General features: G+C 54.0%; 1 protein-coding gene across 5 annotated transcripts in view; it reads right to left on the reverse strand.

Annotated features, from left to right (window-relative positions):
- Positions 1 to 25,983, reverse strand: part of MYO18B (myosin XVIIIB) — a 222,152-nt gene that overhangs the window by 165,717 nt on the left and 30,452 nt on the right. For all 5 annotated transcript variants that reach the window (XM_065904351.1, XM_065904348.1, XM_065904350.1 and 2 more), the window contains 3 exons: positions 25,385 to 25,485; positions 24,308 to 24,371; positions 16,041 to 16,185 (listed from right to left, as the gene is read on the reverse strand). In XM_065904351.1, coding sequence (XP_065760423.1) covers positions 16,041 to 16,185; positions 24,308 to 24,371; positions 25,385 to 25,485 — 310 coding nt within the window. The remainder of the gene's footprint in view (positions 1 to 16,040; positions 16,186 to 24,307; positions 24,372 to 25,384; positions 25,486 to 25,983) is intronic.

A 25,983-nucleotide genomic window follows, 5' to 3' on the forward strand; every position in this document is an offset into this window, starting at 1 on the left:
GAAGGAGCGCAGGCCACTGCTTATCAAGGTCCTCCTACACGCCAGTTACTCAGTGCTGATTCTCTCAGGAACATCACTTTATTACCTCCATTTTAGAAGTAATCCCCATTTTACATGTAATAAAACTGAGATCCAGAGAGGTTACATGGCTAGTAAAAAAGTTCTGCCACTTTAAAAAAATGACCAAGAAGGTAAGAAACAATGATGGTGATTATGTGGGGAGGATGGTGGAGGGGACAGTGTGATGACCGCGATGACAGTAATGACAGTGGTAACAGTTGCCACTCACTGACCCCATTTAGTTCAACATGTCATCTTTGTTCTGCTCATGGCTTTTGGAGTCAGAACATCTGTCTCAGAGTTCCAGGTGTGACACAGAAAAAAATCAGTACATACAAATTTTAACTACTTATTATTACTGAATCTTCCCAAAAGCAGTATCATTCCTATTTTACAGATGAGAAAACTGATTGAGAAAAGTCACCACAAATCAGGCTAAGTGGAAGAACTATTTCCCCAAAATCAATATGGACTGGAACCCGCCAGGCTCCTCTGTCCATGGGATTTTCCAGGCAAAAATACTGGAGCGGGCAGCCATTCCATTCTCCAGGGGATCTTCCCAACCCAGGGATCAAACCCGTGTTTCCTGCATCACAGGCAGATTCTTTACCATCTGAGTCACCAGGAAAGTTCCTTTCAATATCACCCTGAGAATATTACAACACTAGGTAAGACTTTCTTCGATGAGGGATCAATGATCTTTTCACTTTCCATAAGTACCTGGTGAAAGGAAATGTTACATAGCACTATCTTAAATGAAAACCCATTTTTTGTAGGAGGTCACTGAGAGGATGTGACAACCGGGTGGCCTGTGAGCTGGCCCTGGGCAAATGGAGGGGCCTCACCCTTTCTCCTGCCCTTGGAATGTCCACCCAACCCCTCCCCACTCCCACGCAGGCACTGGTACAAGGACGCAGCCTTGAGACGGCAGGGTGCTTCTGAGACCGTCCAGAAGGGCTCTGTGACCCAACCCAGTTCCGGCCTCTCTATAAACCCTTAAGACTCGGGCGGGCAGGGGTGGAGACCCACCCACCGTGCAGCGCCCGAGACAAGCCTCGTGTGTCAGCTCCCTTGTGCGTCACACCTGCCACCCTCCCATCTGGAAGGGCTGCCTCTTCAGTCTCTCCCTGCTCCTCCCCCACCCAGTGTACGGGGGGCTAGTTCTTAAACCAACACCGCCATCACTTGTCACAAACAGAAGGCAGAAATAAATACAATGTGCGTACAGAAATACCATTAGATTCTAATTAGATACAGCTACCTGGGAGCCTGAGGTCTGCTTTCTCATTGCTAAAAATAATGGAGATTAGCAAGCATTACAGAGAGGAGTTACAGGCTACCAGCCCTGAATGAGACGTCCTCTTCCTGAACACGACTGTCTAGGCGGCTGACGCCCTGCCCCTCTCCTGCCCCATCGCCTCCACGGCCACCCTCTGAAACGGTCTCCGGACCCTGCCCACTGTGACCTGTAGCCTCGCAGAGCTACAAGAGCTCAGGAAGGGGCTAAGCGACAGCTGTGTCTGAAAAGAGGAGCCGAAGTGCACAGGGCAGGACTCTAAGTCCCGCCGGACTTAAGGGGCTTATTTCCAGGCTCCTGCTGGTGAAACCCAAAAGGCACATGTGAGCCTTGCTGGGAAAACGCGCTTCTGCTTCCAGCCACCTGAAGGCAGGCCAGGCACCAAGCCCAACCCCATGAGTCCCTCCGTCTTTGTCCGGAGCCGGGTGGAGGCCAGGCCTTCTCCGAGGGGGCTGAGAACCCTGGGCCGGCACGTGTGGCGGGGAGAAGACGGACTGGACGGGAACACGGGCACCAGAGCGGCCAGGGTCTGCTTATGAGGACACTGAGCCACAGAGAGAGCGACCTTCTGAGGTCTCGTGGCTGGTGAGGGGCAGACGTGAGATCTGAACTCCAAGCCTCCTGACTTCAACTGTCAGTGTGCTAACCCTGGGCCCGTGCAGAGGAGCCTTCTCTCACACGGGGATATTGTTCTGAAAGCAGAACGGAGCAAAAAATCAGAGTCAGAGGCTTAAAATCCCCCTTGAGAATCTCTTAAATTGCCCGTAGCGTACAGTACTGCAGCATGTTTCCCTGAGTCCGACGCAGCAAGCCTCCCCTCCAGTGGAGCACCAGAGGAAGTGGGTGGCTTGCCTTCAGGGTCTGTGATACACAGAAGATTTACATAAACACAATGTTGTCTGACGGAACCGCCCAGCCTTGAAACAGCTCTGTAGGAAAGAACTACCTGCACGTACCAGTTCTGTAGTCATGCTCAGTGAAAAACGGTCCATGCATCTCGCCGTGGCCCGGGGGACGCACACCTGGATGTGTCTACACGGAGCGGGGGGACGGCGGAATGGCCCTGGCTCATCTCCCAGCTGCCTTGGGAGGGGTGCAGGCTGAAGGCCGTTAGGCCTGATTTATAGCAGAGGCCACCAAGACCCGGAAAGGGGCACCGCCTTGCCCTGAGTCACAGCCGTAAATGGCAGAGCCAGCGCTTGAGTCTAGGTTCCTGGACCCTCTGGTCATGGTACAGGGTTAGGGGCAGCTCTGGTACCCCCAGTATCTCACATATCAGACCTGGCTCAAGCACACACATGGGCTTGTAGGCCAAGTCAAAAGGCAACAGGGACACACTTCAGAAGGCAGCACGTGGGTGGACCACAGCAGGGCTGCTGCGCCTCTGTCTGCCCCGGGCTTCCTGTGCTTCCTCTGCTGGGGGCCTTCGTGCGCACCGGCATTTGCTCAAGCTCAGGCTGTGGCTGGACGTGCCACGGAACAAACATCCCCAGCCCTCAACCAGTGACTGTAAGTCTGAAAGCGTTAGGTGCTGAGTCGTGTCCGACTCTTTGTGACCCCACAGACTGTAGCCCGCCAGACTCCTCTGTCCATGGGATTCTGCAGGTAAGAACACTGGAGTGGGTTGCCATGCCCTCCTCCGGGGGGTCTTCCTGACTCAGGGACTGAAGGTAAGGCCTTTTGAGAGCAGTTGCTCCAGGGTGTGCGCTATGCTGACCCCCAGAGGCCTCCAGCAGAGTGGAGCCCCGGCTGCCTGCAGAAGTAGCTGGTTTCGGTGACAGGCTCTTACAGGCTGCCTTCCTTCCCCACACCCCTCCCAGGGCTTCCTGGGATCACCTCTCACGCGAGATTCTAGCCCTTGAACTCTTATCTCAGCAGCTGCACCCATTTACAGTGATGAGGCTCAGAGACAGCCTCGGACACTGATCCCACGTAACACAGTTTGGTTTGGTTTTTCCTTCAGTTGGACTTCCCTGGTGGCTCAAGTGGTAAAGAATCTGCCTCCAAAGCAGTAGGTAGACCCAGGTTCAATCCCTGGGTTGGGAAGATTCCCTGGAGAAGGAAATGGCTACCCATTCCAGTATCCTTGGCTGGAGAATTCCATGGACAGAGGAGGCTGGTGGGCTACAGTCCATGGGGTCACAAAGTCGCATGGGACTGAGTGACAAACACATACCTCCCTTGAATTATTGAGGCCAAGAGAAGGTTCTCTGAAAGTGAGCCAAATTCCTGGCAAGCTGCTCTTTTGGGTGTGTGCCTCTGTCTATCCCTAGAAACCGTCTGCACATATGGGGTGAGGTCTGGCCCCACCCGCCGTGCTACCAAGGGCAGGGCTGAGCGAGAAACTCCCCGCGTGACCGGAGGGCTGTGGAGCAGGACACAGCGGCCTCACGGCCAGGGTCAGAGTTTCCCAAAGGGCCCCTCAGAGCAGGTGTTCCCTGGGGAGGAATGGATGCTGTGTGCGATCACTTTGCCCATTGTTTGGTAACACAAGTTTCTTAACCACAGGACATCTCAGAGCCTTTAAGGAGTATGGTATGACGCTCCAAGAAGGGGACGTTCTGTGTAGACCGATGTGGCCTGGGAATGCTTTTAGACCAAGATGGTCGAACGTCCCCTGAGACACCGGTTTAGGAAACAGTGGCCTAGCTGAAAGAGTCCTCCGTTAACCAGGTGACCCTGGGCAAATCATTGTACCTGAGTCACTCACCCAAGATAAGTGCTGAGAAGAGGCAGGCTAGGGTTTGAAGACAAGAATGAACAAAGGGAAATGAGAGAAAGAAAAGAGAAAAAAGGACGGAGTGAGGGAGAGTGATGGAACTGCAGTCTCTGAGATCCACCTGCAAAGGCAGGTTTTCCTGTTTATGCTCAATACAAAAAAAGGAAAAAATGATGAGACCGTCTTTCCCGTGTGCACTCCCAGTTCAATTGCTATCAATTATTGTGGCCTCCTGCATTTATTGACGACCAAGTGACTTTTTCGCTGAGTCACTGGCTGTTACGTGACCTATCTATAATACTGGTGCATCCGGCTCACATGTCCTCACACAGAGGTTTACAGTTTGGAGGTCTGTGAAGGAGGAGGCCACCTGCAGGGAAGAGATAAGCCTGAAAGGCTGTGGGTGCCCCGAGAAAAGGCGACGTTCCAGAAACAGACTGCCGGGGTTCAGTCACACCTCCGCTGGCCAAAGCCAGGTGATGTTGGGGAAACCCTGTCACCTCTTTGAGCCTCAGTTTCCTCCTCTGTGAAATGGGCGTCTACCCCCAGGGCGTTCTTGTGAAGGGTTAGTGCAGTTGCAGGTGCAGATCGCTAAGCGCTGGATCTGCGGGATAAATGTCAACCTTTGTAATCATGACCAAACGCTGAGATTTCTGTCCAGGGATATCAGGTCAAGTTCAATTGTTGGGATCCTGGAAAATGGGACTGTGTTAGAGGCCAGAACTTCAAGGCTCCTCCTGGATGTTAGGTTTCCTGCCTGTTCCTGCTGTCCCTGGGTGCCATGCAGCCCCAGAAACCTGGACAGACCGTGGAGAAGGTCATCTGTCCCTCTGGACAGTGAGTGAGCCCCGTAAGGCCTTGTCAACAAGCCGTCAATAAACTGCTGCTGAGTTGTTCAGAATCCACCATCAACCAGAAAGACAATGCTCCGGATGCTCTGACGTTCAGGACAAAGATGGCTTGCTGGACAAGTCAGCAGAGGCAGCATCTGCTTAAACCAAGCAAAACGGGCCACTCTTCTGCAAGACTGCCCAGGACCATGAGTCTGCTGCTGTGCATCCGGAGATGACAGGAGAAAGGAAGCAAGGGTAGGGGTCTCCTGGACTAACTGATCAAGCAGCTGGTGGGGAAAGACTGGCGTGGCATCTTTGGGGTGGTGGGCAGTCACAGGAAGAACCAGAGCCTGGCAGTTTTAGACCGGGCTGCGAGATCTCGAGCAGGACATCGGAGCCTCAGTTTCCACATCCGTACAGTGGGGTGGCTCCTCTCCCAGTGGGTCACTATAAGTATGAAACAAGACACTGGATGTGACGCGGCCTGGGAGTGTCCCCAGGGCAGCTGAGAAGCAGAATCACCAGGGAGACCTCGGTGGAAGGCATCACTCATCACCTGGGGGAACCGCAGGAGCAATGGCTTGAGGGGTGGGACCAGTAGCCAGTGAGTGGCTGACCAGTAGCCTGAGGCTTAAACACACAGTTTAAGCCAGGATTAAACCTGGCCCTGGCTGGCCCTCAGTCCAATGCTCTTTCTACATTCTGGGGCCCCTCAGCAAGGCAGGCTGAGCAGGGGTCCCTCAACTTATCACACTGTCTCCTTTGAAGCTGGGGTCCAAGGGAAGCCCAGAAAATCAGTGGGTGTTTTCAGAGTACTCAGCACATGCCTGGTGCTGTGCTAAATGCTTAATCTCATCAGCGCAAGAACCACATGAAAAGGTGTGATTGCTAATCCCCCGTGTATTGGTGGCACCATGGACCACGCAGCGAAACACAGCATGAAGAACAGGGGGGCGCATCAAAGATAGAACTTGGTCCCAAATTGGGCTCCTCCCCTTTCCAAGTCAGGACCTTCGATAACTTCCTTTGCCTTTCTGAGCCTCCACTGACTCACCCATAAAAGGGTGTAATTCTCCATATCGGGTTCAGTTCAGTCGTGTCCGACTCTTTGCAACCCCACAGACCGCAGCACACCAGGCTTCCCTGTCCATCACCAGCTCCCAGAACTTGCTCAAACTCATGTCCACTGAGTTTGTCCATCCAACCATCTTATCCTCTGTTGTCCCCTTCTCCTCCTGCCTTCAATCATTCCCAGCATCAGGGTCTTTTCCAGTGAGTCGGTTCTTCGCATCAGGTGGCCAAAGTATTGGAGCTTCAGCTTGTAACCATATTGGGTTACAAGGATTAAATGGGATAACCACGCAAAGCACTTAAGTCCTGCCTGGCAGAGAGCGGACTCAGCAAATAGTGACAGGTAATAATTCCATCATCATCGTCATCACTGCTGTCACCAGTACTCCTATGCTCTGACTCTGAAGGGTGAGACGTGCTTTTATGATGGGAGTCCTCACTGAGCCATAGCTCGCTGGAGTCTCTGATGAGCAAGGCTAAAAGAGATCCCAGAGAGTGTCTACACACCCTCATTGGGCAAGTCCTTTCCCCTCTCTGAGCCTCAGTTTCCTCACCTATAAAGTGGGGTAACGGTGCCTACTCCATGGGATCATTGAGACGAACAAAGCTCTTAGCGTAGGACCTGCCCTGTGTAAGCACCGGATAAAGGTCAGCTGCTGTTATTACTTATTGGAAACAGAGGTCAAAAAGAGGGAACGGGCTTTTGCAGGGCCAAGCTGAAGCCAGTCCCTCGGAGGTTCCAGCTGCCTCACACCTCCCTCCGGAAGCCTGGGGCTGGCGGCAGGAACGCCTTCTAGCATCAGCCACTTCAGGGGTTTGTGGCTTTTTAAAATATAATTGTTTACATCCCATAGCAGCCATTCCAGCTTAATGAATGAATTCAATATGCTCAGAAAACGCAGAATAAATCCTTGCCTGTGGCCCAGAATAGGCCGGGCTGCGACAGCTGTCGGGCAGGGAGCCAAGCCACCAGCTGGGGCCTGTGGCAGAGGACGGGTGTGGGCAGGACAGGGCCCAGGGGTTCCGGCCTCAGGGGTGCGGGGCTGTGCTGGGGCCGTGTGGTAAACGTCTCTCGATCCCAGAGCACCAGTGCTGGGGTCTGAGGCTGGCGCCTGACTGATGGGGACACGGAAGCCCCAGGCCTTGCTCAAGGGGCCACCACACCTCTGCTCCCAAAGGCCCTTCTGTCTGACTCATCCTCCCTGACTCCCTCTCAGTTTGGGAGATTCAGTTCAGGGTCCCAGGTCCTAGGACCCCTTGGGGGGAGGACCCTGATGAACTTTGGATGTCTCCTGTCTAGAACTTTCTTCTGGCATCTCCAATGTGCCTGTCTGGGTGTCCCTCCTTGGATCAGAGGGAAATTGTGTCCTAGAAAGTGAGGATGGTGGTGCCCTGCCATCCAAGGTACAGAGAAGACAGGAGAGGAGGGGAGGAGGGAGCAGTGCAGAGAGAGGAAGCGGAGAAGTGGAGGGGGGAGGGGGAGCGTGGGGGAGGAGGGGTAGTGTGGGGGAGGAGGGAGAGCATGGGGGAGGAGGGGAAGGATGGGGGAAGGGGAGCAGCATGAACTCAGCAACGGCCCAGGTGTCCAGGGGCCCAGACTCTTGCCCGACGTCCCCCACGGGCTTGTGAGGGTGCAGTGAGCCGACCCGTGTGAACAAATACCCAGGGAGGGGAATCGTGCCATGTTCATGGAAACGTTCAACCTCAGACATACCCCTCTGGTCCCGCAGGCCCAGGAAACCACGCCCCCAGAACGCTCAACCCCGCACTGCCTCTACAGACAAGGATGCCCACACGGTGCTGTTTACAATCCCCCAAAGCAGGAAACTGCCCGAAGGCTCATCAGCTGGAGAAATGCGATGGAGACAGAGACCCCTCCCTGGGCAAGCCCCGCAGTCAGCGGAGAGAAGGTGGGCACCGCGGCGTCCGCGAGCAGCGGGGTCCACCCTGCACCGGACAGGGAGAAGCAGAGCGTGTGAAACGGAGCCACTGTGAGCCTGCTTCTGAACCGGTAGCGGCGCCCCACCCGCCCACCTGGGCGACCGTCACAGGCGCAGCGCACGCTCGGTCTCAAGGGCCTGAGGAGGCGGCCTGCGGCTGGGGCCACACAGGACCCCACAGGTCCCCACGGCAGGGCCACGCGCTGGTTTTCAGAGTGACTGCAGCCCTGGCCACGGCCGTGGTCGCGGGGACAGGGACAGCCTGTTACTGTTCCAACTACTGATGAGTCTGTGACGACTTCGAATCAGAATTTTAAGGAAAAAAGCCGGCCTGTTGGGGCAGTGGAACCAGCCTGGAGCACACGGTCATGGTGGGCACATGACAGAACACGTCCGTCAAAGCCCAGAGAAGGTACGACGCCAAGCTGAGCCTCGAGGTAAAGGAGGAGCTTCAGTTAATAGCTGTGTGTCGGTCCTGGCTTGTCAGCTGCACCAAACGTCACCTTTACACCTTAGGAGTGGCTGCATTCTGGGGCAGGAGGATCAAGGGAACGGGGAGCGACCTGCTTCCCACGTTCTGTGTTCATTTGCGCTGCTTCCATTTTTCACAGGAAGACAAATTTACGGTGTTGCTTGTGCAGTTGTTAAAAACAATAAAAAAGGGTTAAAAGTCTGCTCCAAGTGCTTGAATATACACTGACTGCTTCAAGCTGACAGCATCGCTACTACTACTCCCCTTGGCCTTCTGGGGTCCTGCCTGGGCTTGAGAAGCGTCAGGCCACCTCCTCCCATCCGTGGATAGACTGCCCTGGCTGCTGGACTTTGGGGACCCTGGTAGAAGGCGGGGGGCTGGGCCCTTGTCATTGCTGCCATCGTCTCTCCTTCCTGCAGGCCCCTCGGGGCTCCCCAAGTTACACTCCCGTCTCTTTGGGGTGTGAGCGCCTTATCAGGGCAGGCAGGAGTGGTGGTCAATCGGCAGCCTCCCTCCATCATCCCGTTACGGAGCCCGTCCTTGGGTTATGCACGGGCCCGAGTGCGTCGTATGTCAGGCAGTGGGGTCAGTGACAAGGAAACTGGTAAATTCAGTGAGTGACAGAGAAGTTAAACCTCCCATCAGCCTTCAGAGCCGAAGGAAAGCAGGCAACTCAGCCATCAGGGCAGACACCACCCGTCCTGGTTATTATAGTCTAGATTCTGAACATTGCTGTCATTTTACCAAGTCACGAGGGACAGCAGACAGAGTGACAGAGTCTCAGACTTGCCAGGGCGGGTGTGTGTCGTCTCTTACAGCTATGGGGCCACAGGGATTGGAGAGGATTGAAGACCAGCCCAAGTCAGCTTGGCGGACTCAGACTTCGAGGGGAAACACTGCAACAGTGGACAGATTTTCCATTAATAATAATGGCATGGCAGATCCGGGCACCGGGAAGGCACCCGAGGACTGGGCCGGGTGGGCAGCCTTACAGAGGGGAGGGACATTGGCTGCGGAGGCAGACAGGTGCTGATTCTAACCGTGGCGGCACCAGGTGATGCCGTTTGACCTTGGGGGTCTCATGTAGCCTCTCTGAGCCTCAGCAGCCTGCACTGCCAAGTGGGAATTCCTTCCCTACCTGCCGGCTTGCTGGCCTCTGAAGCTGTGACACAGAGCGTGGCGGTAGTGGCCCTGTGTGACCGACTGAGGAGAAGTAGCTTTCATGATGCTCTCTGGAAGCTTCTGTGGAGCCGCCAGGCCACGAGGAGGCCCAAAGAGGCCCCCGGGAGAGCCCTGAGTTCCGAGAAGCAGAAAGAGAGAGGCGCCTGGCCTCCCGGCCACTCCGCCCCGACTGTTTCCGCGTTACCATCTCTGACCACAGCCCAGCCAAGCTCGCCTACACTGCAGAGCCCTAGGAGCTTGGGGAGATGGCAAGATGAGGCTTGAAGCCATGGGGCTTGCGCCTGATTTTTTCCGCAGCACAGTCGCCGGCCCAGTCACAGAGCTGGCACGTGCTAGAACCCTCATGTCCCTGAGCCCCAGTCTGCATCACTCCTGACCACTCTGACCACTGCCCCCACACTGTCCTTGGCCCCCAGAGCCTTCATCGAAGCTGTGGCAAGAGCACTGGACTGAGAGTCCAGAACTGGACTCCAGCTAGGAAGCTGCTGTGACCAGCACTGAGGGGTCGCCGTGTGCCCTAAAGCGAGGAGCGGCACCCCCGGAGGCGTGCGTTCTCCATCCGGTAAATGGGCCTCAGACCGCCCCCCGCCCCACTCTGGCCTGCCCCAGGGGCAGGCAGGCAATGCCGCAGTGGAGACCACTGATAACAAAGCACTCTGCAAAGAGAAGGGCAGCGGCTTGTGGCGCATCCCACGTGCCAGGTGGGATGCAGTCTTGTGACCGGTCACGTAGAAGGTGGGCCGGACTTTACCACTTAGCAGGCACAGGTTAAATCATACAGGCTGGCTCCGCCCCTGCAGGGCCCAGGTGTCCCTCCTTCCTACCCGCCTCCCTGTCAAGTGGACTGCAGAGAACATCCGTTCGCTGCCATTCCACACACACGGGGGCTGGCTGATTGTTCCATGGGCCCCGCTTTGCCAAAGGAAAGAAACCTGAGGTTGGATAAATGGTTCCCTAGTGGCTCCTGAGGGGTGGCCCGGGCCCTGAGTCTTGGTGAACAGCAAACCGTCCCTGTGCCAAATCACCCGGGGTTCTCCGCCTGCCACGCCAAGGCGGCCTCCAGGGCCCCATCAGGGACCGTGAGCCTGGGAGACAGACAGGAGGAGGCAGCAGCGCAGAAAGATGGAGGGATGCGGCCTCTTGACAACTGACTGGCTGAGCCGGGAGCCACCTGGCCTGTCCGCAGGCGGAGTCCCGGAGCCCCAGCATTTCTAGCACCTCAGCCATGGGTGAGACCCTAGACAGCTCTCTGCCACTCTCTCTCCCTCTTAAGGAGGAGGTACAGGTGAGCCCTGGAACTTGGCCAAGGTCACACACAGCGAAATAGAGGCCAAGCTGAGATCTGAGCCCAGGAGCAGCTGGCTTCAAGCTGCCTGGGTCCCAGCCCCGCCACATTCTGGGGAGAGACGTTCTCTCTGACACTGCCCAGGGCACTGCTGGTGACAGGGTGACCCAGAGCCCCACAGCAGCCAGCCTCCTGAGGTCAAGAACACCACGTCATAGGGGCTGAAGGGGCTGAGGAGGCTGCAGGGGAGGGCCGCAGTGGCAGCACCCTGCAGGCACTCAGGGGTCAGTGGAGGCTTAAAGGGACTCCCCAAAACGAGGAGGGTCAGAGGCGCCCCCAGGAGTGTGCTGGGACTGGCTCCCTGGGGAGAATCCAAACGGGGCAGGAGCCGTGAGTGTGTGAGGACCACGTGGCGACCTGAGGGCCTGGGCCCCCGGGGAGGGGACCAACCCGCCAGCACGCACTCAGGAGCCCCCCATGGGGCCACCGGGCCTGGCAGCTGCTGCACAGGGCTTGAGGCTGGCACCTGTCATAACTGTGCCTTTGGTCTTTGCGCTTCCGGGCACACCGCTCCTAAAACCCTTGGAATCTCTGAAATGATGAGGGTGTCTTCTGTCTGCTAAGAAGATGACCAGTGGCTGGGGGACCCTAGACGGTGTCAGGACAGGGGCTGATCACCCGAAAGACCCAGGCATGACTAGAAACTGGGAACTTTCAGTTCCATTCCCTCCAGGGAGGGGAGAGAAGAGGCTGGAGATGGAATGAATCCCCAAGGGCCAATTTAATCAATCACACCCATGTAATGAAACCTCTAGAAAACCCCCAACAAGGGGACTCAGAGAGCTTCCAGGGCTCTGGGAGGTCTGCACACCAGTGAGGATGGAAGTCACTTCTTCTGCCGCCCGCCCCCTGCGTCTCTTTCACATGGGTGTTTCTGAGCTGTGTGCTATAGATGCTGGTAAGTAAAGCGCACTCGTAACCTCTGTGAGCCGTTCCAGCAAGTTACCAACCCGAGGAGGGGTCTGTGACCCGTGTCTGAAGTGGTGCAGTCTTGCGGGATGGAGCCCTTGACCTACACAAACTCTAGGTAGTGTCAGGAGTGGATTAAGTTGTAGGACACCCAGCTGGTGCAGAGTGAGGATCCAGAGAATCAGAGGATTGCCTGCTGTGAGAAAGAGCCCACACCTCTGGTGTCAGAATTGTCATGAGTAAAAACAGCTCAAGGTGCCCCAGAGAAGACCTGGGAGCCTGAGAGGACAGAGGTCACGGCACACGGGGACAGAGAGACAGGGGATGTGGTCCCAGAGGCTGGGCTCAGCGCCTGGACAGACTGGGTCCAAATCCCAGCTCTGGCTTTCGCTGCGCGCCCCGGGGGATGAGGATGAACTTCTCTGGCAGGCCTCGGTCTCCTCATCTATAAGATGGGTATCTTACAGCTCTTGCTCCTCCCAGGCTGCTCCAAGGTTGTGCAGCGACATCGCATCTGTAACCACGCGGCCTGGGAAAACAGGTCAGTTCTCCAGCAAGGAATGCCCCAACCAGCAAAGTCTAGGGCAGGGGAGTGGTCGTGGCAGGGAGGCCTCATTCTGGAATATACCAGCTGTCAGACGCCAGGTGAACTACAGTCCTCCTCTTACAAAGCTCCTCACTGTGAGCCAAGGCCTGTGCTCTCAACGCTGGCACCGACTCATTTAATCCTCACAACAAGCCTGCAAAGTGGCTGCCATAACTACCCCATTTTGCTGGGGAGGAAACTGAGGTTCAGAGAAGCCAAGCCAGGAGGCTGACTCTTTCCCACTGCACCATCTTTCCTTACCAGGTTATTACATGAATCAAATCATATCAAAAGTCACAAGAGGTACAGGCACTTCTGAAAGCATCAAACGTTAAACCAATATTAGCGGTAGTTGTCATTACTGCCATCACAGTTCAAAAATCCCGAGTCCAGTTATAAGGCCTGAAATCTCCCCACAGGGACAGATATGGTTTTTAAAAACAGAATTAGGACTTTCAAAACAAGTTAAGGAAGTCAGGCGTGCTGGGAGGAGAGCATCGTTTTAATGGGGGGAGAAAAAATCTGATTAATGGAAATGATTCTTAATATATTTCAAAATGATCTGTTATGACACAAAGTCAAGACATTTATATACGACTTTGAAATTCTTAATAGCTGATTTCAGAGCAACCTATTATGAAATCTTCCAAAGCAGAATATATTGTAAGTAAATCACCGGGCAGGCCTCCCAGGCAGAATGACGGCAGCTCCTCTTAAAATAATTTATAAGGTGGGGTGGGGAAGGCAGGCAGGAGTTATTGCCATAATCATGTATTAATAAAATATTTATAAGTGACTTTCTCTTTTACTGTTACAGGTATGAGTCCCGAGCCCACATCAGAGGGGGTGCCCTGTGAGCCCCGGGGAGATAAGAGTCAGGCATCAAACTTCTCTGGTGGCAGCTTAATAGACCTGGGGCTTCCTCAGCCTCTGTCCTGTGGCGTCAGAGTTAGAGTGGGTTCCAGTGTGACTTCAGGGAACCCTGTTTTGCCCTCTCCCTAGGCTTTGCTGAGTGCTGGGAGGGAGGGAGCCAGCCTGTCTGAGCTGAGTGCAACTGAGAGGCCCGTGGCTATGACATCCTGGAGAGTTAGCTAACCCAGGCTCAACAGCACAATCTGCTGAAGGACTGCCCTGAGCCGGAGTCATGGACGACCTGTCCACCACTCCCGGCACCTCACTCCATCTCTACCACCCCATACACGTCCCTGGCCTGTCACTGCAGGCACCTACCTACCTGCACCCCTCTGCTTTCCTGGTTCTGCAGGAACATGCTCAGCTCAGGCATGGGGCAGGCTGGAAGGGCAGGGGTAACACGCCCCGGGAGCAGCCTTCAAGCAGGCAGAAGCAGGTGGTGGTGGATCAACATCCCGGCTCCCTCACCCCTCAGGTAACAGACAATGAGGAGACATGCTCTTCAGAATTTCCCAGAGGCTCCCAGAGAGACTGGCCCTTCACTTCCCAGAGCTAATCCACTTGGCTTTTTATTTTTATTTATTTATAAAAATGTTTTAAATGTTTATTTAGTTGCTCTGGCTCCTAGTTATGGCATGAGGGATCTTTGATCTTCATTGCAGCATGCAGGGTCTTTAGTTGCAGCATTTGGGGTCTTTAGTAGAATCATGATGGGTCTTTTAGTCAAGAAATACAGGATTTAGTTCACTGAGCAGGGACCAAACCCAGACACCCTGCCTTAGGAGCTTGGAGTCTTAGCCACTGGACCACCAGGGAAGTCCCTAATTCGCACCTTAATGCCCCAGCATCACCCACTTTTCCCTCCCTCGCTCCCCTCTTGGTTCTTCCTGATATCCCCTCCCCCAAAAGCACCCACACCCAAATCTTCGTCTCAGGGTCTGCCTCAGGGGAGCCCAGTTTAATACAGCTTTCTCTTCCTTATTCCATTCAATCCTCACACCAACCCCAGTCTTGGCCCATTGAAAGAGAAGCCTCTGAAGCTTGGAGAAGTTTGCTTTATAACTCACATCTGCCTCACTCAAGAGCCCATACACTGGGGTTTACTGCACCTGGACCTTCGGAGCCTCAGTCTTCCGTTGTGTAAAACAGGTCTGTTTCCTTCCACACCCCCATCAACCTACAGATGCCTGTTCCCCAACTCTAAATCTTCAACAGCTCTTCTGGTCTGAACTGTGCAGTGGTGTCCCCAACCCCAGTCTGTTTATAAAGCTGTCTTATTTACAAACAATCAGGACACAGAGCATACCCCACGGCTGATTTTTGGGAAAGGCAAGTGGCATTTGTCTTTTCTATGTTTGCATAGTCAGGCATGCCTGCCCTTGGCCTGGACCAACTGTGGAATTGCCACTTTACCTATTTCTCACTCAGCATGACTTCTAGAAATGTCCAAAATCAAATCAGCGCACCAGTACGTGCGGCTCAAGAGTATGAAAATCAAAAGGACAGGCCATAGGGCCCAGGGGGATGGCGGTGGAGGAACCACGTGCTGCCATGTTCCAAAGAAGTCTGCTGCCTCCCAGAGGAAGGGCCCGGAACGCCCGCCAGCGTCGGCACACAGCTCCAGACAGGCACCGTGCATGCCTGTGTCCACTCCACAAGTCAACCCCAACTGTTCGTTCTGGGCCCAAAGGAAGCCACTCTCTAGTGGAAAGAGCTAGACAAGGACACGGTCATAACACAGGGTACCATCAGCCCCATGAAGGCAGGAGCCGCACGGCTCTGGATGCTGACCATCTCCTTGGGACCTTTCATGGGGACGAGGGAGGTGGCAGAGGAGCCCTGACTGCCAAGCCAGGGATTTTACAAGATGGAGCAGACACGGGAGGGCCTCGGGAGGATTCTGAGCAGGGAACGGCACCGCAGGTCTGTGTTCGAGAAAGGAGCCCAGTGGTCACAAGGGAGGAGGGAAGGCATCAGCAGTGAGGCTACTGCAATAACCCAGGGAAAAAAAAGACTAGCAAACTCTTAGTCTAAGGTGATAATAGCAAGAATAGAGAAGTCGGGACAGAAATGCTGTCACGGGAGTATCTACAGGGAAAGGGGAACGACTAGAGGGGCAGCGACAGTCAGAACCCCCTGGGGAGACCAGTGTGAAGGAGGACGGTCAGCACACAGACAGTTCAGGACGGGAGCAAGTCTGGGAGGAGGACAGCCGGGTCGGCTCAGCACACACAGCGGGAGCCTCTCCAAGCTGTCTAGACAGAAACACGTCACCTTCAGTGCAGGGACCCAGCCTTCTCTCACCTGTTCCAGGGTGTCTCTTCCCAGCACAGTGGCTACTGGCTACACGTGGCTATGTAAATGTGTGCTAATTAGAATTTAATACGATGGAAACATTCCTCGGTTGCAGCAGCTACCTGTCAAATGCTCAATGGCCACAAGCGGCGAGCAGCCATCCTACTGGCAGAGGAGCTCCCAGGCATCGCAGAGGTCCCACTAGACAGTGCTGGGCTATGAGACTTGCTTGAAAAATCAGCTCCGCTTCCTTCCCAGCACGCCTGCTTCTGGAGCCGAGCAGAGAGCAGCCCCAGAGACACAGAAGACAATACACTGGCACCGTCCGTGTGACAGTCTCACGGACAGAAGGGCCTTGTCAGGCACCTGTCGGTGGAGACAGCCGGCAGTCCAGGTGAGCTCGGCTGGGAAGCACGTACCTTTGCAGGCCCCCGCCGTGCCCAGGTGGTAGATGGCTGCCAGCACCCGCCAAATGGCCCTCTGCTCGCCGTCTGAAATGCCCAGCGTCTCCATGGCACCCTGGAGCTGGGCGAAGGCGGCCGCTGCCCTCTGCTTGTCTTCGGGCTGAGAACAAGGGGAGAGAGGGAGACAGACTGTCACGGTGGACGAAACGCAAGCTTGCAGCGGGAAGCGGGGCTCGGTCTCAGGGGAATGTGTGGACATTTTATGACCACAGTAAATTACCCGCAATTAAGTTGGGGAGTACCGACACACGGAACTCAGACTGCTGGGAAAGTTATAACAATCATTTCTGTCTGACTTCAGACAGCATGTGATTTTTATTCGTTTGTGTGTTCACTCAGTAAGATTTATTGAGGCTCTGCACTGTGCTGGACTCTGGGGAGGCAGAGATGAGCGAAACCCGGAACTTGACTTTGAGGGCCTTTCAAGGTAGAAGTGGAAAGAGATGTAAAAACAACTAAGTGTGAGACAGGCTAAGCAGGGGACTATGGGATCTCAGAGGAGGGCCAGGCTGATTCATCCTGCCCGAGAGAGTCAAAGAGGATGTCACAGAAGATGAGACAAAACTGTGAATGAAATCTGAATGGCAAATGGGCAGAGCTGCCCAATTTGACAGAACAGAGGCCGGGTGGGTGGGGGGCCAAGGAGAACAAAAGAGGTCTCTGGAGAGAACTGGTGGTCATCTGAACATGGCCAGGGAAGCAGGGATTTCTGGAGTGGGGCAGATAGAGGAGGGGTAGAGACAGACACGAGAAGCTGGCCAGTGCCAACAGGGAAGGCCTCAAACCCCATGTTAAAGGGCACAGGCTTAAAACTCCTACCACGACAGGCAAAAGTATACCCATGTTTCCATTCCTGAACCCGAGGCAGACATCACTAATCAATGAAGATCCCACAGGGAGTCCAGACTCTCTTCAGGACACCCCCTCTTGCAGCCCCCACTAACTGACCTGCCTCAGCAACTAAGATAGATCCTGTCTGCCATCCGTAGGGCAAGCGGTGGGCAACCACCAGAGATTTTTCAGTAGGAGAGGAAAGAAAATGGTATGATCATATGTTTATGGGTTGCAGGGTATCGCTTTTTCTTTCCCAGATTTATGATCCCAATTATGTCTGATTGAATATTAAAATCAGTCTGAAACTCCTGCACACACATACAGCATCTGGCCAAGAAGACTCAACTCCTGAAGCCTGCTGGGTGGAGAGGAAGTGAGCTGATGATGAGAATTCTTTTGTTGATAATCCTCCAGCAGATAATGAGGAACTGAATTGCACCTGGCCTGCTCACAGAGCTTGGGTGATGAACCGTAAGCTGTCAAAGTTGGCAAGTCCTTGGATCTTAGGGATTCAGAGAGGGGACAACGGTTGCCCCAGGTCACAGAGCAAATTAGTACCAGATTCAGGGTAAGAATCGGGTTTTGCTGACTCCCCACCCAGGCCACTTGTCCCCTCCACTCAAGCCACTTCTTCTAACTGGGAAAGAAACCCACAAGGATCATCGACCAATTGGGATGACGTCAAAGCTCACAATGACATTGAGGGATGTGCTACAGGAATGTTTCAATTAACAGCAAAAGCATGTTCCACTGATCCATCATATTTCTGGGCCACCACAGGACCACAAAATCCCTAGCAACCAGGAACTCAACCTAGCAACCACAGCTGCTCCACTGGAGCAAACAGAGGAAGGGAAGGCATCTTACCAACATGCTCTTGGTTATTTATGAGATTTCAAAGTAGCAGAGAAAGGACACCAAAAGGACAGAGGCGACACATTTATTACAGCTCCCACTGTCAGCCATGAGCATTTGACTTTCAATTAGAGGCAGACTCCATCATCTGCCACTTAGCTCACACGAACAGAAGAATTAGAAAACTTCCACTGAAGCTTCCGTCCATCTTCTCCTCTGCTCCCCGCCTCCCCTGGTGACGGAGGGATGAATGTATGTGCTTCTGATCTAAAACACTTAGGATCAGGAGGATGTTTACTGCTCCCTCAACTTCCAGGGAGCCAGACACCTCTGCAATAATGCCCTGAAAAAAAGGCAGTCCTGCCTCAAAATTGAGAAAACAGAAATCAGTCAGGTCGGCGGGACAGATCAACTCACAGCCAGAACATCTACCAAGAGGAGACTGGATAAAGAGTGGGTGGTCCAGGCAGGGCGGAGTGGTGGAGCACCACACAGCCATGAGAAAGATCGCATCACTGATCATATGAGCACGTGTGTGAACCCCACATGAGTCAGAGGAGCCACATACAAAACACCACGCCATGTGTGATTCTGTTCACATGAAGGCCAAATGCAAAGAGCACTGCCCTCTAGGAAGAGAAGTCAGGAGGATGACATAGGTGGGAAGGATGGTTCTGATCCAGTGGTGGCTCCAGGGAGCCTTTGCTGGAATGAGGAATGTTCTAGATGGTGATCCAGGGTGGGGTTGTGGGTGTAAGGATATAACATCGCTGAGTGGTACACTGAAAATGAGTGCTTTTATACACTTGACCGTATGGCTCAACTCAAGACAGAAAAATCAGTTTAAAATGTAAAAGCCAACTCAGAAGGTGCCCAGGGTTTGTCCAATGCAATCAGACTCAAGGTCAACCCAAGATGGCAGGTCACTTAGAAGAATAAAATCCAAGATGTTCTCTGCACATTCAACCAGGCTATGCTTAGAGCAGCGGGAGGTTCTGACCACACAGAGGCCAGATCCAGACCTGGAAGCAGACAGAACTGTGCATGCCCCCAGCTCTGTGCCCCTAGGAGTGTGATAGCACAATCTCCTGCCCTTGCATCGGAGGCTCAGTTTCCACCAACCCTGCACCTAGGTCACTGCGAAGCCTGAATGAGGACACGTGCAAAGCACCAGCACGGTGCCCGGCACACAGTGGTGCCTTTGCCCAGGCTGTCCGGCCTTCCAGGGATGCCTCCCCCAGCACCGTCCAGCAGCCCCGGCAGGCGGATCGCTGCGGCCTGTCCTGGGGGCTCCCGGTCCAAGGAGGGAGACACGCAGACGCTGATGGCACAGGGTGGGCGCTGGGCCTGGGGCGAGGCACGGAGCTGGCGTTGGGAAGGAGTGGTGAACAGAGCAAACAGCATGAGCTCGGGGAAGTGGGTGCTGGGTGGGGAGGCGGGCAGGGTGTCCCAGCGGAAGTGCACGGTGGAGGACCGGGCGCGCTGGGCACCGAGCACCCCGAGGATGGACGTGCAGGCCTCTCTCACGGGGCCGGGGCAGCGGGCACCCGGGGTCTGCAGCCGGGCGCTGCTCTCTGGGGAGGGCGTGGCCCTGGGGGCCTGCAACTCGGTCCCCTGGGGACAAGCACAGGGCGGGGCCCGGGGCCCACTCTGCTTCACGGGGGAGTACACTGCACGCCCTCCTCCAAGGCCAGGGCGGGCTCCCCCGGGTCTCCACAGCCCACCAACCCAGGAGGGTCCCCACCCCTCCACCCTTGGACCTGGAGCGGCTCTGCAGGGAAATACTGAACACAGCCTTGCTTCACCTGCAAAAGGAACATCGGTGCCTGAACAGGGGGTGAACCTGACGGAGACCGCGGGGAGGGCAGGACAGGTCCCTCCAGAGCCAGGGCTCCTGGTATCTCAACACTGGCGGGTCTGCGTCCTCTCCAGGCGCCGAAAGCACATTTAAGAAGGCTGGAGAGAAGGACTGCCCTAGGAGCTTTTACCCTGCCAGGGAGCCTCAGTCTCTCCAACCACTGGAGGAGGAAACTGAGGCTCAGAGAGGGTGAGACATGTGCCCAAGGCCACGTGCTGGGGACGGGCAGAGTCACCACACCCTAGATTCTCTACTGAGCCCCAACCCTAGGAGCAGACCCAGGAGCTGGGCGCTGCCCTACCCACTCCACGGGGGAGAAATCGAAGCTGACAGAGAAGTGACCCGGGGTGCACAGCAGGTCACATCCCAGAACACACACGGCCTTCGCCTAGGGCTCAGGTCTGAGGCGATGTCAGGGGACACACGCGTGCCAGTCTGGAGTCAGGCCAACCTGGATTCAACGGACATGAACTCAAGCAGACTGCAGGAGACAGTGAAGGACAGGGAAGCGTGGTACACTGCAGTCCATGGGGCTGCACAGTCAGACACGACTGAGTGACTGAACAACAACACCCATGACCTGGACGTCAGTCCCGCCTCTGCCACTTAAAAGCTGTGTGCCCTTGGGCAAGTAGCTTCACCTCTCTGAGCCTGGCTACTCCTCCTGAAAAACAGATGTGATCTTAATCCCGTCTGTCAAAGGGGCCTTGCGAGGATTAAGTAAGAGAAAACTCCAGGCAGAGCCCCTGGCAGGAGCACCACAGTCCCCAATCTTCGGTCTGGAGCACATTCCTCCACAGTGGATGCCTGGGTCATAAAAAATAAATGTGCCTCAGGCTGAAGCCTGGCTGCTGACAGCCAGAAGCAAACTGCTGGGAGGCAAGGATTATTACTATTATTATGATGATGATGACCACTACTGATGGTACTTATTTTTTTTAAAAAATCAGCCTGGGTTGTGGAAAAATAAGTTACAGAGAAGAAGAAAATAATATGAAAGCTTTGTGATTTCAAATGTGTCCTGGTGCCCCAGCAGACCTCAAACGAGTTCCATTTCAGAGCTGAGATGTGGCGGGTGGTGGTGGGGGCGGGGCAGGGCGGGTGGCTCTGCGCAGGGCCCGGGAGGGGAAGCTGGCAGTCGGCCAGCAGAGGCAGTCCCGGAGGGCTGCTCCCCCTGGACCCTGCTCCAGCTGACAGCCCCCGCATCCCAAACCCTCACCCTGCGCTCTGCTGCCTGCCTGCCTCTCCCCCACCGTCACCTCTGCATCAGGGGCTCAGAAAGGCTGGCCTCCCTGCACCTGACTTACTTCTCTCTCTCAGTAGATCAGCTCATGCTCACCTCCTCCAGGCAGCCTTCTCTGATACAACTTCAACCCTCCAGGACTGCCCGTGCAACATTCAGGACACACTTTAAGTTAAAAAAAAAAAAATTATTCGATGTTTATCTGGAACTCTAATTTAACTGGGCATCCTGTTATGTTTCTAGTTTTTGTGAGTCATAATTGACAAATGAGTACGGTCTATTTTTAGGTGTGCAGTGTGGGGATGTGATACATGTACACGTTGTGAAGTGGTTGCCACAGTGAAGTTAGTACATGCCTCCATCACCTCACAGTTACCATTTCTTGGTGTGTGGTGAGATCACTGAAGATCTACCCTCCCGGGACATTTCAAGTGAACAGTAAGTGTTAAATAATACAATCACCACTGTCCTACATCAGTTACAAGATGAATGCATGCAGGCATTCTGCATTTCTGTTTGCTGACTCTGGTGACTTTAGGGGCTTCAGGGTGACGTAGCAGTTCTCACTCTTGGGGGCATTTTCTGAGCACCGAATTCCTTTACTGAGATGATACTTGGATGGCCCAATCCCAGAAAGTGAGCCCAGGCTTGTATCAAAGGCCAATGAGCTTCCAGATTCTATTTTTGCTCTTAGAGAACAAAGAAAACACTCTCTGTACCTGCCAGGTAGCAGGACAAGAACAAAGAACTACCCTACGAGTTCCCACAGATCAATTGGTCTAAAAAAACAACTCCCAGAAACACAGAAAAAAGAAAACCACCTCAAACGCCTCCTTGATAGGGGTTCACACTGCGCCGATTCCTGTGTGCAGACTGTGAGCAAACAGGTCAGGCCGGGAGGCTCACGGGGGCCCGGCTTGAGCCCTTTTCGTCCTCAAAACCAAGAAAACAAACCATCATGCTCTTGCTGGCCCAAGCTCGTTGGAGGAAGCCCAGCACTGGGGCAGCCACGCATCCTCTGCCGTCCAGGTTAGGGTCTGGGCTGCCCGGGCCCCCCACCCAGGGGGAGAAGGGGCCTGGATGAAGACCATACTGCAGGTCCCCTCGAGGCAGGGGCGGCAACGGCAAGGTGAGGCTGGGGGAGCCACAATCGCCCCACTCCCTCTCACCCCGCCCACTGTCGAAACAGACTTGCTGACCCTGCTTCTCAGGGTGGGGTCCCTGGACCCCCAGCCTCGGCATCACCTGGGGACTTGTGAGACATGCAGACTCTTAGGTCCCGGCCCAGGCCTACTTAGTCAATAACTGCAGACAGTACCCAACAGAGAGAGAGGGGGACAGAGAGCGAGCGAGCCTTATTGAGGTGTAACTGACAAAAACAAACCACTCGTCTTTAAGTACAACGTGATAAGCTTTGACATACCCACAAACGAAAGCATCAGTGCTAAAAAAGTCCCAAAAGTTCGCTTCCACATAACCCTCTCTCCCCCTTTCTGCCCTCACCCAATCCCCAGGCAACCACTGACCCACCTGCTGCCACGGCAGGTTCATGGAAAGTGCCACAGCACTTTCCAGAGCTTCACACAAATGAGATCACACGGCTGTGCTCTTTCATCCAAGATTTCTCACTCAGCACAGTTATCCTGATCAGTACTTCTTTATTATTGAGGAGCATACTATCTTTATGAATGTTCCACAATGAACTCACCCACTCACCTGTTAATAGACATTTTGGATAGTTTCTGGGTTTGGGCTATCACAAATAAAACTGCTAATGAACTCATATAAAAAAGTGGATGCACACGTCCATTCTCCTGCATAAACACCTAGGAGTAGACTGGCACGCCATGTGGGAGGTATACACTAAACTTTGCGAGAGACGGTTTGCCAAGATGGTAAGAGACTTCTTCCACTCCCACCTGCAAAGTTATGAGAGCTCCAGGTACCCCCGATTCTCACCAGCACGTGTTACACCCCATCTTTTCAAGTGTAGGCACTCTACGTATCGTGCGGTGGTATTTCATCGTGGTTTTAAATTCCTTTAATGACTAATGTATATTGTACATGCTTATCTGCCATCTATGTAATCTTCTTTGGTAAAACTATGTGGAAATTCTTCTGCCCATCTTTTCTGTCAGGTTGTTTTATTTATGAGTTCTGAGTGTCATTTACATGTTTTGGATTCAGAGACTTCATCACATATGTGACCTGCAAGTATCTCCTCCCAGTCGGTGGCTTGTATTTTCATATTAACAGTGACACCCAAATAGCAAAAGTTCTTAATTTCAATGAAGTGCAACTCATCGACTTGTTCTCTCAGGGGCTGGACTTTTAATGCCACACCTATGAAGTTTCCACTCAATCCAAAGTTACAGAAGTTTTTCTCCTGTTTTCTTAATTTTACAGCTTTAAGTTTTACATTTAGGCCTAGGATCCATTTGGGTTAATTTTTCTATATGGTGTGAGTTCTTGTGGATTGAAATTCTTTTTTTTTTTTTTGCATGAGGATGCCCAATTATTCCAGCACCCTTTGTTTCCCCAACATGTATGTCTGGGAAAGAAGCTTAGGAATAGAAATGATCATTCCCCTCCACCTGCTGAACTACTCATTCTTCAAAACCCAGGTCAGAATCCTCTTGACTAAAGAAGCCTTCCCTGACTGAGGCCAAGTAGCTTTCAACTATCCTCTGTTACAGAGAATTTTGTACAGACTCTGGCATATCCTTATCTCACATGACTGCATTAATTCCCAAGTCGTTCTCTCCTGACCGAGTGAAAATTCACAGATGAGGACCAGAATCCCAGCATTCAGCACAGGCGTGACACAGGGAGTGACAGTAGGAGTGTGGGGGTGGGAGGTGACTCAAAGTAATTTTAAAGTATAAAAAAGTAAATAAAACAAGTGAATAATCTTCTTTCTTAAACAACTGAATATCAACTCTCCAGGCCCTGGTCATAGGCCCCACCTTCCAGGAAGTTATCTCTGACCACCCCTTCCCACACAACATCATTAACAGTATTCCCTAGGAGAATCACGTCTGACTGATGTGATCCAAGCCCAGGGCTAGGTGCTTTATGACATCCTTTCCTTTAATCCTCACAACAGGTCCATGAGGAGATACCACTTCCATCGTCATTTTACCAAAGAGGAGACAGATGTCCAGAGAGGCTAGGACCCATCCCTTAAGTGTCAGAGCAGGGGTTTGAATCTAGACAGCCTGTCCCAGAGCCCACGCTCTTACCTCTACACAGATCATCTCTTGGTTCCCGTTATTTGTACAAGACTCATTTCCCCAACAAGCCCAGGCCCCACAAAGGCAGTCCTGCCTCCCCCAAGTGACCAGCCCTGGCCAACTCTGCACCCCAGTGGCAGAGGGACCCCTCGCTCATGGGGACACAAGACCACTCATCCCAGAAGGGCCTCCTCCTTACCTTAGGCCACAGGCCCATGCCGAAAGAGCTGTTGTCCGCCATCTGGTGCAGGTACAGGTCTGTCCTGGAAACAGAAGGGACCAGAAGTAAGGGGGGACGTGCCCACACTGGTGGTCCAGGAGAGCAGGTGGTCATCATGGTGCGGGGCTCCACACAATGCCCCAGGAGGCCCCAGACTGGCCTAGGGCCCTGGCCCCACTGCCCAAATATTCCTCACTTGCTGCCCTCACTGGGCCCTTCCTAAGGAAAGGCCTTCCAGAAGCTTCCTTACTCCGCGGTTACCCCGCTCTGAGAACTGAGAGCTCCTCTCTCATCTCTCTGAAGGGTACAAGTGTCCCTCTGGCCTTATCAGGATGCTCAGGACAGGTGGCGCCTCTCCCTCAAATGGGGGAGGAAGGCAGGAGACAGACAGTGGGGGGCATAGAGGGGAACCTTGCCTGGGGTAGCAACCTCTCAAGCCTCATGGGAACTTTGCTCCTTCTCTCTACAGACAAGGAAACCGAGGCTCAGAGACAGGGAGCCACGTGCCCAAGGACACCCAGGAGTCAGGGAGGGGCAGAAAGGACTCCCTAGGCTACCTCCTTTAAGAGGCCCTCCGAGATGAGGCTCCTGGCTTCTCAGCTGGCTATTCCACCTGGTGCCTCCTTGCCCTGAGATACCTCAGGTGCAGCCAGGGCTCCCACAGAGTTGAGGAACTTCTGCAAGGTTTGGGGTCTGCTGTTCCTCGCCCACCTCCCAAGCTGCTGTCAGAGCCTGGACCGAAATACCAGCACCAGAGTAGACATCCTCCACACCCCAGCATGGATAAAGAGCCATACGTGAAGTGTCTCACTTAATCCTACAAGGTCAGCCAAGGTACCGCTTCCACTTTACAGAGTAAGAAACAGCAGTTCAGAGCAGATGACACGTGGCCAGTTTCCCCAGCCCGGGAGCAGTCCCAGGCAGCTGGAATCAGAGGCCAGGTTCCTCACCACTGGGCTCCACTCGGCTCTGGGTAGAGCTGGGGCTGGGCCCCGGGAGAGCCGACACCGTCTGTCTCACTGGCCTCAGCTGGCCTCGCCCAGCCCAGTTGCTCACCTGAGATCCAGGTCCAACCCAGCTAGCATCTGGGAGAAAACCTCGAAATTGCCTTCCCCTTCCGGCTGCCGGGCCACACGGCTCTTCTCCAAAAGCATTGTCTGCCCAGGAGAGGAGAAACACCCGGTCACCACGAGGCCACGAGGCCGCCCCACCCAGACCCACTCAGCTGCGTGAGGCAACATTTCAGGCCCCAACTTGGCTGGACACTTCTGAATCGGAACAGCCGGGCCTTGGTCTTATTGATTCAGATTCCACGAAGGGAATTAACAAATGCTCTTTGATTAAGGAACTCCTTCTGATTAAGGAATCCAAAGGCAATCACAATTAACGTACATAAGAGTCACCCTCCAACATACTCTCATGTAACGGAAGTCTGTAATAACTCGACCCAAATGGTGATGAAAGGCGAGAATTCCAGGGCCAGTTCGGAAAGGGGATTTATTTGGCACCAGTGAGTCTGGATATTATCCCAGCTCCACATACAAACAACCCTTCTAATAACCTAATCCTATTTCCTGTTCAAACAGAATGTTTGCGGAGAGGAAGGGAGGGGCCAGGCGATTTTGGAGATGGGAACAAACAGGCCATGTGCTCGT

This window comes from Muntiacus reevesi, chromosome 13 (assembly GCF_963930625.1).
Source record: "Muntiacus reevesi chromosome 13, mMunRee1.1, whole genome shotgun sequence".
In the NCBI taxonomy this organism is placed as follows: Eukaryota; Metazoa; Chordata; class Mammalia; order Artiodactyla; family Cervidae; genus Muntiacus; species Muntiacus reevesi.